This window comes from Geospiza fortis, unplaced genomic scaffold (assembly GCF_000277835.1).
Source record: "Geospiza fortis unplaced genomic scaffold, GeoFor_1.0 scaffold10, whole genome shotgun sequence".
Lineage (NCBI taxonomy): Eukaryota > Metazoa > Chordata > Aves > Passeriformes > Thraupidae > Geospiza > Geospiza fortis.
In genome coordinates this window covers 4,884,454-4,898,062 of record NW_005054326.1, presented here as the reverse complement: position 1 = coordinate 4,898,062, position 13,609 = coordinate 4,884,454, and the positions used below count along the sequence as shown (strand labels likewise).

General features: G+C 40.6%; 1 protein-coding gene across 8 annotated transcripts in view; it reads left to right on the top strand.

Annotated features, from left to right (window-relative positions):
• The first annotated feature begins 9,733 nt into the window (after nucleotides 1–9,733).
• MYBPC1 (myosin binding protein C1) overlaps nucleotides 9,734–13,609 on the top strand; it is a 71,412-nt gene continuing 67,536 nt past the window's right edge. For all 8 annotated transcript variants that reach the window (XM_031057028.1, XM_031057034.1, XM_031057035.1 and 5 more), the window contains exon 1: nucleotides 9,734–9,861. In XM_031057028.1, coding sequence (XP_030912888.1) covers nucleotides 9,837–9,861 — 25 coding nt within the window. In that variant the 5' untranslated portion in view covers nucleotides 9,734–9,836. The remainder of the gene's footprint in view (nucleotides 9,862–13,609) is intronic.

Genomic DNA, 13,609 nt, shown 5'->3' with positions numbered 1-13,609 from the left:
GAGAGTCTGCACAAGCACTGGGGTTTGGTGCACAGCTGACATGAGCTCCTCGTTATTCCCCTGAGGGGAATAACTCATGAGGGCCTTACTTTTGGGTATCCAATATATTGTTGCCATTATGAGCCTAAAAATGTCTCATAATCATTAATCTCTGAAAGATGTGTTGGGAAGGGCTCTCTGGGTGCCTGCACTGGAGCACTGACATATAGGATGGTCACTTTAAGGGGTACCACCATCAAATTCCAAAATATGAGCTACCTTATCCTAAAATTCTCTTCTCCATTGCCTTGTAAACCCCATTTGATAAGTGGTGGTGCCTCAGGATAGGTGCCTAGTGCCACCAGGGCTGCCTGCAGTTGCTAAGTCATCTGACAGAGATGGATTTGGCACTGAGGACCCAAATGCTCCAGGGGCAAGGGAAGGCTGTGGTGGATACCAGAGGGCACTCAGATGGCTGTGTGAGATCATCTCCAAGCAACTCAGCTGAGACCTGTGACCAGAACTCCACTGACTCCAGGGCTGGGAAAGATGAGTTCAGATGCAGAAGCTGGCACTGCACTCAGCAAAACTTAAGCACAAGGGATCTCACCCCAAAGGCCAAAACAAGTGCCTGTTCTGAATGTCATATGTGCAACCCAGGGCAAAAGTGAAATGTATCCCCCTGGGATTTCTCTTCCAGGTTTTAAAGATCCAGGAAGCAGCATATACCTCAGACTAGCAGTCAAGGACAAAAATCACATCTCTGGGCTCCTGTTTTTGATCCAGTACCTCACATGATCTTCAAATACCATTACTTACCTGTGTTTATTCCTTTATATATAAAATATTCTTTCTAGACTATTTTAACTGTGCTGTTTAGCCTACTTTCACCAGGCTGTTTGTGAAGCTTAGTTAAGTCCTTACTAACTGATTCTAGTCCTTACTAACTGATTCTAACAGTCTGTTTTAATTTTCAGTCTTACCAAGGCATGTAACTTTTTGAGTTACAGCCCATCTTTAATGCTGGATGATGTGCAAAACCTTTGAGTCAGAATCTTTTGTACACAGGGTTTCCCCCATGGAGATCTCCTCATCACTCATTTAAAAGACATCACTGCCCAGTGCTGACTCAGAGTGAATAGAGGTTACAAAGACGCTGGAAACACTAGTGCAGGGAGGCACTGTGTTCGTGTTGAAGCCAAAAGGGGCTCATAAATGCAGCTAGGGTGCTGCTGCCACCACGTTCCTGTCATTCAGCCATTCAGATTAAGTGTGTCACATAAAAGATGACATCCCTTAGTGCAGAAGGGGGGTATGTTGTTCCTTTCATCACATAACGTACTTAGGAGGAAGGTAAATCACCAGCATCTGTCAAGCTCAAGGGGAACCACAAAGCTCTGAGGGCTGGCCAAGCTCACAGAGCAAATGACAAAAACTGAATAAACCTTGGCTTTTAGTGAGGAGGTGAAGGCCTCCACCAAGGCAGAGATTCATGTCTGATTGTTGCAGGTTTGCTTTCAGTCCTGCCTTTCCAGTTGAGTTCCTGCAGGCTGTGCTCACTCTCCTCAGTGAACCAATAGGACCCCCCAGTGGTCCACTGAAGTTTGAAAGGAATTTGACTTTTTTCATCCAATACCAAGGAATAAAGATTTGGCTAAATAAAATCTCTCCATGAAACAGATGTTTTTGGAATTAAGAGACCAGTATACAATAATTCACACGTGTCTCTATTATCTTCCAGAATAGGAAGTGGATGTTTATAAAGTGTGGACCTTGGACGCAACGAGGATATAATTTCCTGTTAAACTTAACACTATGTGTGTGTAGGTTGCAGCTAGGAGAGATAGTCCCACTCTCCTGCCATGTGCTCCCTTTTCCTCACGTCTAGTGATCACAGGGCTGATAGAGGACATTGCTTCAGCAGAAATAAGGTACCTCCTGCTCCAAAAGAGCAGGATCTGCTCAGACCAGTCAGCAGAACTGACTCATCCTGCACAGCTCCAGCACAAGGAAGGGCAGAAGGCTTCCTGCCTGAAGAAGAAGGGAAAGGAGAATGGGCCCATCCTGACTGCAGCAGTCCACAGCAGCACTGGGTGATGTGTATCAGGAAATGATACCATGAATATATCAAACCATACCATGAATATGTCATACAAATCAGCCAAGGGTATTATACTGTTATAACTATACTGCACTTATGCTAAGAACAAGTATTTTAATAGAAAAAAAAGATAATACCAGCCCCAGCACTTGGCACTTTTTATTCCATCTGCTCATGTACAGCAGTATCTTTCAGGCAGTGTAAATAGTAATAACATATATCATGGCAGCAATTAAGATTAAGGTTCCACTGTGCATTACGATTAAAGTTCCATTGTGCGCTGATGAACCCTCCATAAGTTCCAAAAGGAAGCAAGGAAAGTGGAATGAGAGGTGTGGGCTAAAAGAATGGGATATCAACCCCAATCTACCAAGACAGAACTAAGGTATGTCCCAGTTAAGGAAGCTGCTTAGGGTCTTTTAGACACCTGGGAATTGAATGTATTTCTGTTAAGTGCTTTCAGAGAATTATTATAATGCCAGGGTTACCTGAGATGGTGGTAATCTGAATAAGAGCAGCCACTTTCACAATATTTCCAGGCTATCAAATAGTTAATGCCAAAATTTTCATCCCTTTCATTGTGGGATTTGGACATTGTTCTTTGAATGTTAATGAACAATGACACATTTATATCATTCATTCTGCATAGCTTAAATATGTATCAACCTCAATGAATCTGTAAAACTTCTAAAAGATTTAAATTTCTAAAGGAGAATAAATAAAATTAATACATTAAATAAAATTAAGGGTTTTTAAAATATCAGTGTACTTCTAATACTTTCATTTGAAGGCCCTGTGCAAGCATCTCCTGTCATGGAGGGTGTGCATCTTTGGCTATAATAGGTACCTGCAGAATATTGGAACAGGAACATGTTAAAAGTAACCAGTAGGGAAACAGACCTAGAAAAAAGAATCTGAAAAAAATCTGTGCTATTGCTGAGCTAGTCATATGGATTTTAGGACTTTTTTGATATTTTTCAGACTGCTAATAAGACAGATCAAGCAATAAAAATAACTTTAAATGAATCCACCAGCTTCAGTGGTGAAATGTTATGTGCAATTCTGAGTGAGGAGCCAAGATCAGAGGCCTTGGTTTTCAGTGGTGAAGGGATGTTTACCTCATCCCAAGCCTCATGGGCCACTGCTGGACACACTGTCCCACAGCATGGGACACCATCATCTGCTGGGTCCAACCATGTGCTCTTTGTAAGCTGCTGAGGTAACTTCACTTGCTTAATGAGGAGTTCAAACCAGGGCCAAAGAAACCTCTGCTCGATATCCTGCATCAGGCATTCCCGATCAGACAGATTCCAATAAATTGGAACATGTAAACCCTGCATGGGTCTTGCTTACCTAGGTATAGCTCAGGTGAGGAGCTGTTCCCAGTCTCACCAGTGGAAGCAAGAACAAAAACCTGGGCTACAAAGTCTCTCTCCTCTCCTGGATGCATGGTCATCTGTCACCATCATATTTTCTGGAAAAATCCCTTTGCCAGGATTTCTCTCCTGGGAAGCTGAGAAGCCTCAGCGAAAAAGGAAAACAATAATTATCTGATTTGCTTCTCCTGTGTTTTTCTGCTTTGGAATGTGGTTGGAGATTGTTTATGCAACATGTGAATTGTTTTGACTTAATGACCAATCACGGTCCAGCTGTGTCGGGACTCTGAAAGTAGTCACGAGTTTTTCATTATTATCTTTTAGCCTTCTGTAAGTATCCTTTCTCTATTCTTTAGTATAGTTTAGTATAGTATTCTTTAATATAATATAGATCATAAAATAATAAATTAGCCTTCTAAGAACATAGAGTCATATTCATAATTTCCTTCCTGCCACAGGGGACCCAGAAAATACCACAGTCATCTTTCAAATTTCCTCCTAAAAACAGTGTGAAATAAGGTCTGCCTCTCTTGAAGAGCAGTGGCAAACTTCCCATTGCTTTTCCTTTCTTATCAATCTTGATCCTAACATTTTATGACTGATGCAGCCAAGCAGTTGACAGAAAGAAGCTGCTCTCCTTCCTCCTCCTGCTGCCCTGACCTAGGGAGCAGCTCTTGACTTTGGTGCTGAGTGCCTCAGAGCCCTGGGATTTACTGTCAGAAAGGAAACACTCTGACTGCTACAGGACACCACGGGGCATGTGTTGCTTACACAGTAATGTCACCCTCTGGGTCGTTGTAAGGCAGAAGGTAAAGCTGGCAAGTGGTGTTTATCTGTCAACGACATCTTGTACATGCCTTGAAGTGCCTCCAAGCCGACTGCCTTGGAAAAAAAAATCCAGTGCAGGCTTTAGAGTTTAATCTTCCCTCATCTTGCTAGATAGAGTAAGGCCCCATTTGTGGATGCTACATCAATATAGAAAGTATTTCTTAACAAAGGTCACGTCTCATTTACATGGAAGAAAAGTAGAGTGCATGACAGGGTAGGAGAGTTTTTTTTTCCTGGCAAGTCTACAGTGCAAGGCTGTGGTTAAATTGAGCTGGCCAGGTAGATCCAGGTGTCTTTCAGCAACACTAGGAAGTTCAGCTAAGATACCAGACAAAAAGCAATGCCTTCACAAATTAGATGGGGACTTAAAAGGTAGCAGATGTTCTAAGACACAACATTTTTCCCTTGCAAAAATAGAAGTTCTGCGTTGCTTTTGGTTGCGCATTTTTTGGTTGAAAGCTTTTAGCTTTTCACTTTTAGCCAGCATGGTACAAATTGAAACAGTCTATTTTTTACTTTTTATGATAGAAAATAAAATAAAAAAATATCAGCAGATATCAAATATCACTTATAGCAATAAATAAATTCACCAAAATCTATAATGTCCTACGTATGATTTCAAAGAGCCCATGTGGCAAAGGCAGAATTGGAGCAGAAAATGTCATCAGTATGGTGCAATTCTGCTGCAGACATGGAGCATTAAGGAAACTTTCCATTCTGACCATCCTTTTGCTTCATGGGAGGGGAATTTGGGGCTGGGATGGGGCTTGGACATTGTCAAATCTCATTCCAGTGTCTCCCCAGATAAATGTGTTCCTCCTGATAGGAGGGGAAGCTCATCTGCTACTGCTTTTTGTCCTTCATCCTTCATTCTTGGACTCTGTAAGTAACAGTTTCCTAAAGGCTCCAAAGCTCCAGATATTAAGGCTGATGAAGAATTGTCTTCTCTTATATTAGACTTCAAAACTCTGGGCTCTTTATTAAGAACAAACCCAGGATGGTGTTTGGTGTTTATTTTTTAATATAAACACATATTAGTGAACTGGGAATCCTTTCCTGTTCTCATCTACACTGATCATTTTTGCCTGGCATTCCTATTTCAGCTGATCAGCATTTCTCAATATCAATGAAACTTTTAAATGGAGAAATTTCAAATGGAGAATCTCAAGTTGGAAGGGATCCATAAGGACCACAAGGTCCAACTCCCTGTTGGGTAGTTCCTCACAGAACTACCTAAAACTAAATCATGTGGCTACCATTTGGTTAAATACTCTGGTGAAAGATTTGTCTCTCAGGGCTTCTGGGAGTGCTCTGATCCCTTGGCTCAGTGACAAGATGAAGATTTTTCTCTGACAGCAAGCAGACAGGCACCTAATGAAATAGAGGCAGAAGTAAGTGTGAGAGTCTAGTCCTTGAAATAGCAGCAAATATAAAGTTATTGGTGCAGATCTAGCAGCTGCAACTGCAAATACAGCTCTGGTGTTTGACCAAGGGAATTTATTAAAAACAGACAGGAGAGAATGATTTAATTATCTGATGCCCTGATTAGCAGCCATTTGGAAACTGCTCAAGGAGCTGAAGAGAGTTAAAATTGGATAGTCGTGCTTTGGAAAGAGACCACAGAAGATTAATTGAGGCAGGCATGGAAGGGAAAGGCTCAGAGAGTTTTACATGTTTGGCCCCTGAGGTGGTGGAGGAAGAGGTCTTATGGTGGTACACAAAGCCACGCTGTGCTGAGGATAAATTTTGTTCAGGAGACGTTCACTTTTTGGGAGGGGTAAAGCACAAGGGCACAAGGCAATGTGTGCAGGGAGAAGAGCAAGTTATCAGAAGGGACATTTCCATCCAGAGATATGAGGCAGCCTGTGCAAACAGGGGGGCTCTAGCAATAGTGTGAGTTAATGAAAGGATGGCTGGGGACGCCAGAGCCTTTAGTTCTATCTGCTGAGGTACAGAGACGAGAGGTGATGGGCTAGAAACAAGGTGGAGCTCTTTCCAGCTCAGAATTCCCATGAAGGCTTGGCTCAGTCATTTGGTAAACAGGGTTGTGGCTGAGTCCAGAGGTGGTTCATGGCCCTTTCACTTGCTCAGAAACCATGTGCTCAGCACAGAGGAGTTAACTGCTTTCTCTTCTGGTTCAGCTCCTTCACAAGGTGAGGTGTGAGCAAATTAGGTGAATGCTTACCATACACAGGGTTCTGGTTCAGCTCCTTCACAAGGTGAGCAAATCAGGTGAGTGGTTACCATACATAGGAAAGCAGAGCAGGATGGCAAGAAAAAATAGTAAAAAATTTAAACTTCATAAAATGAATAGAGAAATGCATTTAGTAACAGAGAAGGTACAGGTTGTGAGGGTAGATAATTGTAAGCATGTTTAGACATCTCTGTGATCAAAGAAGCAAAAGCTTAGAAATGACCACCAAGTATTTCCTTCTGTTCAGTACTTTTCTTTATTTTCTTTTGGCAGCCATAAAGCAACCTGGACAATGGTTGGCCAAAATCAACTCATCTTTTCTATGCAGTGATAAGGCAAGCTTGATGACTATCATGCACTCTCTCAATGTTGAAAAGAAGTATAAGAATGGAAGTCCCAGTAGCACCAAAATACTAATTGTTGCAGCACAAGTAAGGTGGGGTCACACTTGTGACCATATTTGTGCAGGGAGAAAAATAAACTGAAATGATTAGGTTGTCTTAGATCAGAGTGTGAAACACCTGTAGGTGCTTGAGGCAAGGACTCAGCTGGAAATTAGCCTGAAGCAAATAAAATATGGATTACTTTCTTGGGAAATTATCTACTTTCTCTGTCACTGCCAGCGCTATGGTACACTGAGATATCACAGTGTAAATCTACCTCAGCAGCACCACCAATAATACCACTAAAATTTACAGTGCAGGAAACTTGCAGCACAGGAATATGTTTTATCAGAGTAAATGAGAACATGACATGCAATGAATTATCCAAGTATAATGTAAGGATAGGAAAAAATGAAAGGATGAGCAAATTTTCAGATGGCTATTGGTCTGCAATTTCAATTTACATAATTCAGCTGAAGAGCCTTTTCCTTGCACTCACAGCTGGCCCTCACAAAACAGAGACCTGCAGAAGCACAGATCTCTCCATTGACTACAAAGGCAAATATAGTACTTCACTATTTTTTCTGCTTATAACCAAGAGGGTATAGAGCCAATTTAATTTTTCTGCCTATGCCTATACCTGTAAATAAAGCAGGACTGGGGTGTGATTTCAAGTGTTGTCCTGTGATTATAACATGGAGGGATGGTTAGATGCTCCCTTGTACCATCTTGGACCTGCCAGCATTCTCCCACCTACACCTAACCACAACTTAGGCACATCCAATAACCATTCCCTGTACAGATTTTGGCTGGAGCTTCACAATTTAAGGATGGAGAGGAAGTTTTGCCATGCAGATGAGAGCAACTCACTTCCACTTGGTCCAGCAAATATGATCTCAGCACTGATTTATTTAGTAGCTTAAAAGAAGACTATGAATAAGATTCTGTCTTCCTGGTTATCCCTCTTCCTTTTGCTGTAAAGGGAGCCCTTTAAGGCTGTAAGGATAAGCACCTGCCACCAATCCTTTCTCACTGTGAGATTGCAGTGGAGGTCCTTTCTAACCCACCAGTACTAGAGTGTAACCATAGTTTAATCCTGTTTGTATTAGCAGGAATCTCCAGAAGCATAGTTCTCAGCACCTCTTGGCACATGATGGGTGGAATGCAAAGCAAAATATCTTTGCATCTTACAAAGGGCCATTGAGGAAACACCAGGCTGGAGAGCATCAGCAGCTGCTCCTCATCCCGATCTGGTTCCAGCCACCGCAGAGCTCAGTGCCTGGATGTTGGCAGAACAATAAAAAATGATCTCTGCCATGTTATTAAGTCTGTTCATACTACTGCCACCCCACTCACACAGAGGGACAAAACCCCCTCTTCCCTTTCCAGGGCAGCATTCTTTCCTTTCCAAGGACAGGAATTATTTCAGTGATATGAGCAGCTTTATCTTGATAGTGCTGTGAAATAAAGGAGGAAGATAGCTTTAATACTCCTTGTTTAAGTTCTTGTAGGCAGGAGTCTTGCCTATCTCTGTATTTTAGAGGCACATGAATCGGTCAAATGATAAGCACCACAATGAGTAGAGCAGAAAAAATGAGATGATTGTCTTTAAAAAAGGAGCAAAATGCCCATCCTCTAGAAGATGTCTATAAAAAGGCTAAATAGCCAGGAAAAAAAAAAAAAAAAAAAAAAAACAGATTGCAGAGGAAACCCTCATGCAATAGTTATAGAATAACCCGGCCCATGACTGCTATTACATCTCCCAATCCTATCCAAAGATGTAGGATAGGTTTTCTGTAACATCTGGCTCCATTCCTACACTGAGCAGTGTTTCTAGTAGCCTAGTTCTTATTGATACCTGATTAATGGTATGAACATGTGCTTCAATAGCACGAAACCTTTGAGGACCACTTCATCTATTGTGCTAATTTTTACCATTTTGTCTCAAAATTCTAAAAGACCATAAGAAAGCAAATCCTAATACCCTCTGATTCACTTTGTGAATGACTCTGACCTGCCTTTCTCTTGCCTGCAGCTTTGTTGTTTAAGTGGGAGTCTAAGAGGAGGGCAACCCAGTGGCTCAGTTTAGTGGTTCTCTCTGTGTGCTACAGATAGGATTTCCATTCCTTCTGTCTGGTTTCCTGGCTTGGCAAAGGCAGGCAGTGCTGGATCTCCTGGATGAGTGGAGAAAAGAATATCTCAACTCCCAGCAGTAGTCTCTCCAGTTAATGAATTATTTATGCTGAAAGGAATGTTATGGTCTCCACCAATGCCAAAATGAGAGTGGCTACAGGGAAAGGACCCAAGAAAGTGTACCATATGTAAACAGAAGGGAAATATAGAGTACCTTCACTGCTAAAAACAGGAGTACAATAATACTTTTCATTAATAGTGAAAGGCACTCTGCTTCTCACTCTGTCTCTGCACACCATCTTCTCTTGAAGGAAAAAAATGATGTTGCACTGAAGGCGCGCTGCTTGTGCCTACTTGTCACTTTCATGTTGTGAGAAGAGGCATAAATGTATAGAGGCATTTCCTACAGGTTTTGCAGGCAGGAGGAGCTCTTTAATAGCATGGCAGTCACTTTTTCAGCCTCTGTCTGCATGTGTATACGTGTCTGCAAGTTACAGAGAGGGGCGCAGAGAGCAGGCTGTGCGGCTGAATTTAGAAAGTTATAGATGTTCTCATCAGCCCCATGCAATGCAGCAGAGATTCCTTCCAAAAGCCAAGGGAGCAGAGGCTGCAGACAACAGATGTGAAGGGTTTCCCATAACTGTCAATTTTCAAAGTGTTTGCATTGAAAAGAGAGGAGGTGCTATTTTGATTGATATTTCAGCCGCAGTATATAAAGCAGAGGAATTCTTCTTACCCTCTGCTTGTCACACTGATCTCACACACTCTCCGCTGGACTTGGGGCTACTACTGGCTGCATCTGAAAGGCTGAAACTCTCTGGGAATAAAGAGTCCTTGTAGCAATGCCAGAACCCGCCAAGAAAGATGGTAAGCATGACAGATCATTACCTGAGCATTTCTTACTGACAGGAATTATGAGTACGCACACACGAAACACCTTTGAGACCACCCTGCAGACATCAGCCACAGATGATATTAAGAACAATAGCCACATAACATCACAGTGATCTCTTTAGAGATCTCTGATCTTTTTTAGACTAAGAAATGACTTTCAGGCAGGGCTATAGCACAAACAGTTTTAGACAATTAACTATGATTTGAATGGATATTGAAAAGCTACTTGATTGGGCACATGCTGTATTCATTTTTTAAAGACTACAGGACTCCTGTAGTGCAATTTGTGGTTTCTCTCTTCTTAAGCTATCTAAACTCTGGAAAAGAGGGGAAAGGCATTTCTTAAGATTTAAAGAATCAGGACATTGATATGTTTTTCATGCAGTTTTCTAATAGTTACTGAATGGGAAGGATGTGCTTATGAAACAGTTTTATGGTTCTGATGAAAATATATTCTATACATCTAAATGCATAAGTGAAGAATGTAGTAAGTTTTTCTGTACAGCTCCAACTGGAATAATGTATTTTGCCACATTACAGAAATTGTTATTTTATGTTTCAGAAAGATAGTTACAGTCAGTAATATTGGCCCCTTCTGTGGTGCTATTAAGTTCATAGAAAAGAAACTAAGTATGTAGTCTGCTACTGAGAGACAGAATTGTCCACTAAAGACTTAGGTAAAAGGTGAAAAATATTGAGGGTCTATTATTTAATAATTATTTAAAAGCTAATGTTGATTTTTCTATAATTTTGAAAATTTAGGCTAAATAAGCTTCTTCTATTTATATTATTTCTATAGCTCTTCTTGTGTTTTTCTTTCAAATCTGTATATTTTGGTAAGAATTTTTGGTAATTATTTTTTGACATCGACTATATAAAGAGCTTTTGCAAAGCTATAATATGCAGACTGTATGTGCTTTTCAAATATAGGTGAATGAAAGCTATACACTCAGCTTCCCAAATGCATTCCCAAATGCAAATCTGAATTTAATCTTTAAGGTATGGAAAGTATAGAAGTCATTAATTTGCATTTATTTCCCATCAGTCTTGAAAGATCTTCCAGGCTGATGTGTGTAGCTTAAATAGGATTGTTTGATTTAAGACTGACTTGTCAGTAGTATTGGCTTTGAACAACTTTACAAACATTTTACAATGTTTATATTTATATTTCAATCAAAATAAATTTCAAATTTTATTTTTTTGAAATATTTTCTGATTTTGTGGAAGGTAAGAGCAGAGTAACTGTCAGGAACGTTACTCATTTTTGGCACCTTCTTCAGCTGGGGGACACATGAAAATTAAACTTTTTGCACAACTGAGTCTCAAGCAAGCAGTATTGACAGACCAATGTGATCACTTTACTCACTGGCCCTCCTCAGGGCTCGAGGACAATGATAGATGAAGTCTCCTTCTGAAAATAGCTACACCAAGTGCACGTATTAATACAAGAGCCTAATCCTCCATATCAAACCTAGAGCCAAGCCCCTTCTAGAGTGTCTTATTTGTAATTCAAATTATTTACACATGTATTAAGTGTCCTTTTTATTTGATCTGTTATTTGACTGGGTATTATACACTTTAATCAGAATGCATTCTGTGCCTGTCAACTCAAAAAAAACCCTCCACCCTAAAATATTTATGCACTTTCAAAAGATATGTGCTTTGAAGAAAATTAGTTTGGAGGCTTGTGTTTCTTCTTCTGTTTAAAATTAGATTGTTTCAAAAATGTTCTTCCAGTACAGTGCTTACCAATGCAGCTCCATGGTTGTGTTACAAAATAAGTTTAGCAGCTCTGAACAACATTATATTGACAGTGGAACAAATGTGATTTTTAATGAGTCAATATTCAGGACCTAAAAATTATTGAAGCATTCTGCCCTAATAGAATTCACAAGGAGAAGAGAGCTCTGGAGAAGTGATGTGATTGGGTTGTACACTGGTTGTTCCTTATTGCACCCAGTTTATTTGCAGCCAGGAGGTCAGGGGACTAACAGGTTTATATTATTGTACTTCAGGGATTAGCTGCTTCCCAAAGATTTTTTTTTGTTGCTAAGAGCCCCCCTGAGCTGTTGACAGTACTTGTATTGTAAGTGTGAGTACATACTGTATTAGTGGCAGGAGAATTTGGTACCAATAATAGTTCAATACTGCCACACATACAAGCTCTACTCGTACCAGCTCTACCAGTAAGAATTCAGAGCCTCACATGATCATCAAATTCCTGTTCTCATGGTCATTTCCAAAGCATCAAGGGTTGAAGAAAATTAATCAGTAAAGGCGAATCTTGGCCTGGCTGATTCTGGAAATGACCACTGGAAGTTCTGTCTGAGAAACCTTTGGTGAGCTTGTTGAAGGACTACAATAGAAAAAAGAGGGGAAAAAAGAGGCTTAAGGTTTCTCCAACACATGGGCAGCTAAGCATGGTTCTTCTGACATTTCCAACAGAAGCAACCTACTTGATTTATCCCATACTCCTCATTTTCATGGGTCCTGCAAATTAAAAACAGCACACACAAGCAAGTAGTTGAGAAATCAGAAAGTGGCTAACATATGAATGTTTAGAAAATCTCAAATTTGTGGGTTTTTATCACTGCAGTCCCTGAAATACATAGCTTAATTTTTCACAGACGCTGCTGTAATGAGCTCCCAGGCTTTCTTTTTCAGGCCAAGTGCTCTTTGAGCTATTCTAAGATTATTAGATTAACAAAGTGAGAAAATTCCTGACTTGGTGACAGTGTAGCCTCACAAAGAGCTCTTAACAAATAGGATCACCAAATTAAACACACCACTCCACTTAGAGAAGGTTGCTGGAGAGCTTCAGCCTGATGGAATTTCTCACTGTAGAAACAGGCTTCCATGACTAATTATTTAAGGCCTTCATGGTGCTCCTAAAAAGCCAAATCCTGTGAATAAGGTCAGCTGTAGCTTCTTTGTAGTAGATGGTCATTGGTTGTAGGACAGCTTTGTCTTAGCTGGCTCAAAATATGTGTGCAAGGTGAAGTTTGCATCAATGGGTTAACTGATCTCAGTGGATGATCGGGTGTGACTGAGCTGCCAAAGGCCTAAACCAGTGCATTTAAATTTAACAGCCTTTAGCTTTCCTGGTGACTAATAAAACAACCCTCCCTCATATAATTACTTCCTGCAATTTATTGCAATCACTCAGTCAATCTTTCCTCTCCCCCCCTTTCCTTTAACCAATACCAATAAGAGCTGCTCATTAATTAGGTGCCCTCTTAAGCTGTCACAGGCCATGGCATTTGGACACGCTTTTGTAAAAGTGCCAAGTCTCTCAAGAGCAACCTTTTCAAACTATTTGTGGACATCATCCCACAGAGACAGGTGCAAGTCTGTCCCCAGTAGGCAGCTCTGTAAATTTGCCTTATTTATTCTCCCCAGTCTAGGAAATAATGCATGGCCACGAGTTACCATTCCAAATTTTGAGCCAAAGCATTTATCAACTCTCTGCCAACTTCATTTTCTAAGTGTTTGCAAGCTCTGCTTGAATGATGCTGCCTGGAGCATCCACTTTTTGGCAAGGAATCAAAATTAACATCAGTGTGCCTACTTTAGGCAGAGTTTCAGTAAAATTTTATTCAATCTACAAATAGCATAGATGTAAAAGTTGTGAAGAAAACTACTTGCACATACTGTCTGTTAGAAGAACAATCTGTAAAACATGAAGCAATTTATGAAAGGAGGCAAACAGAAAAAATACTGC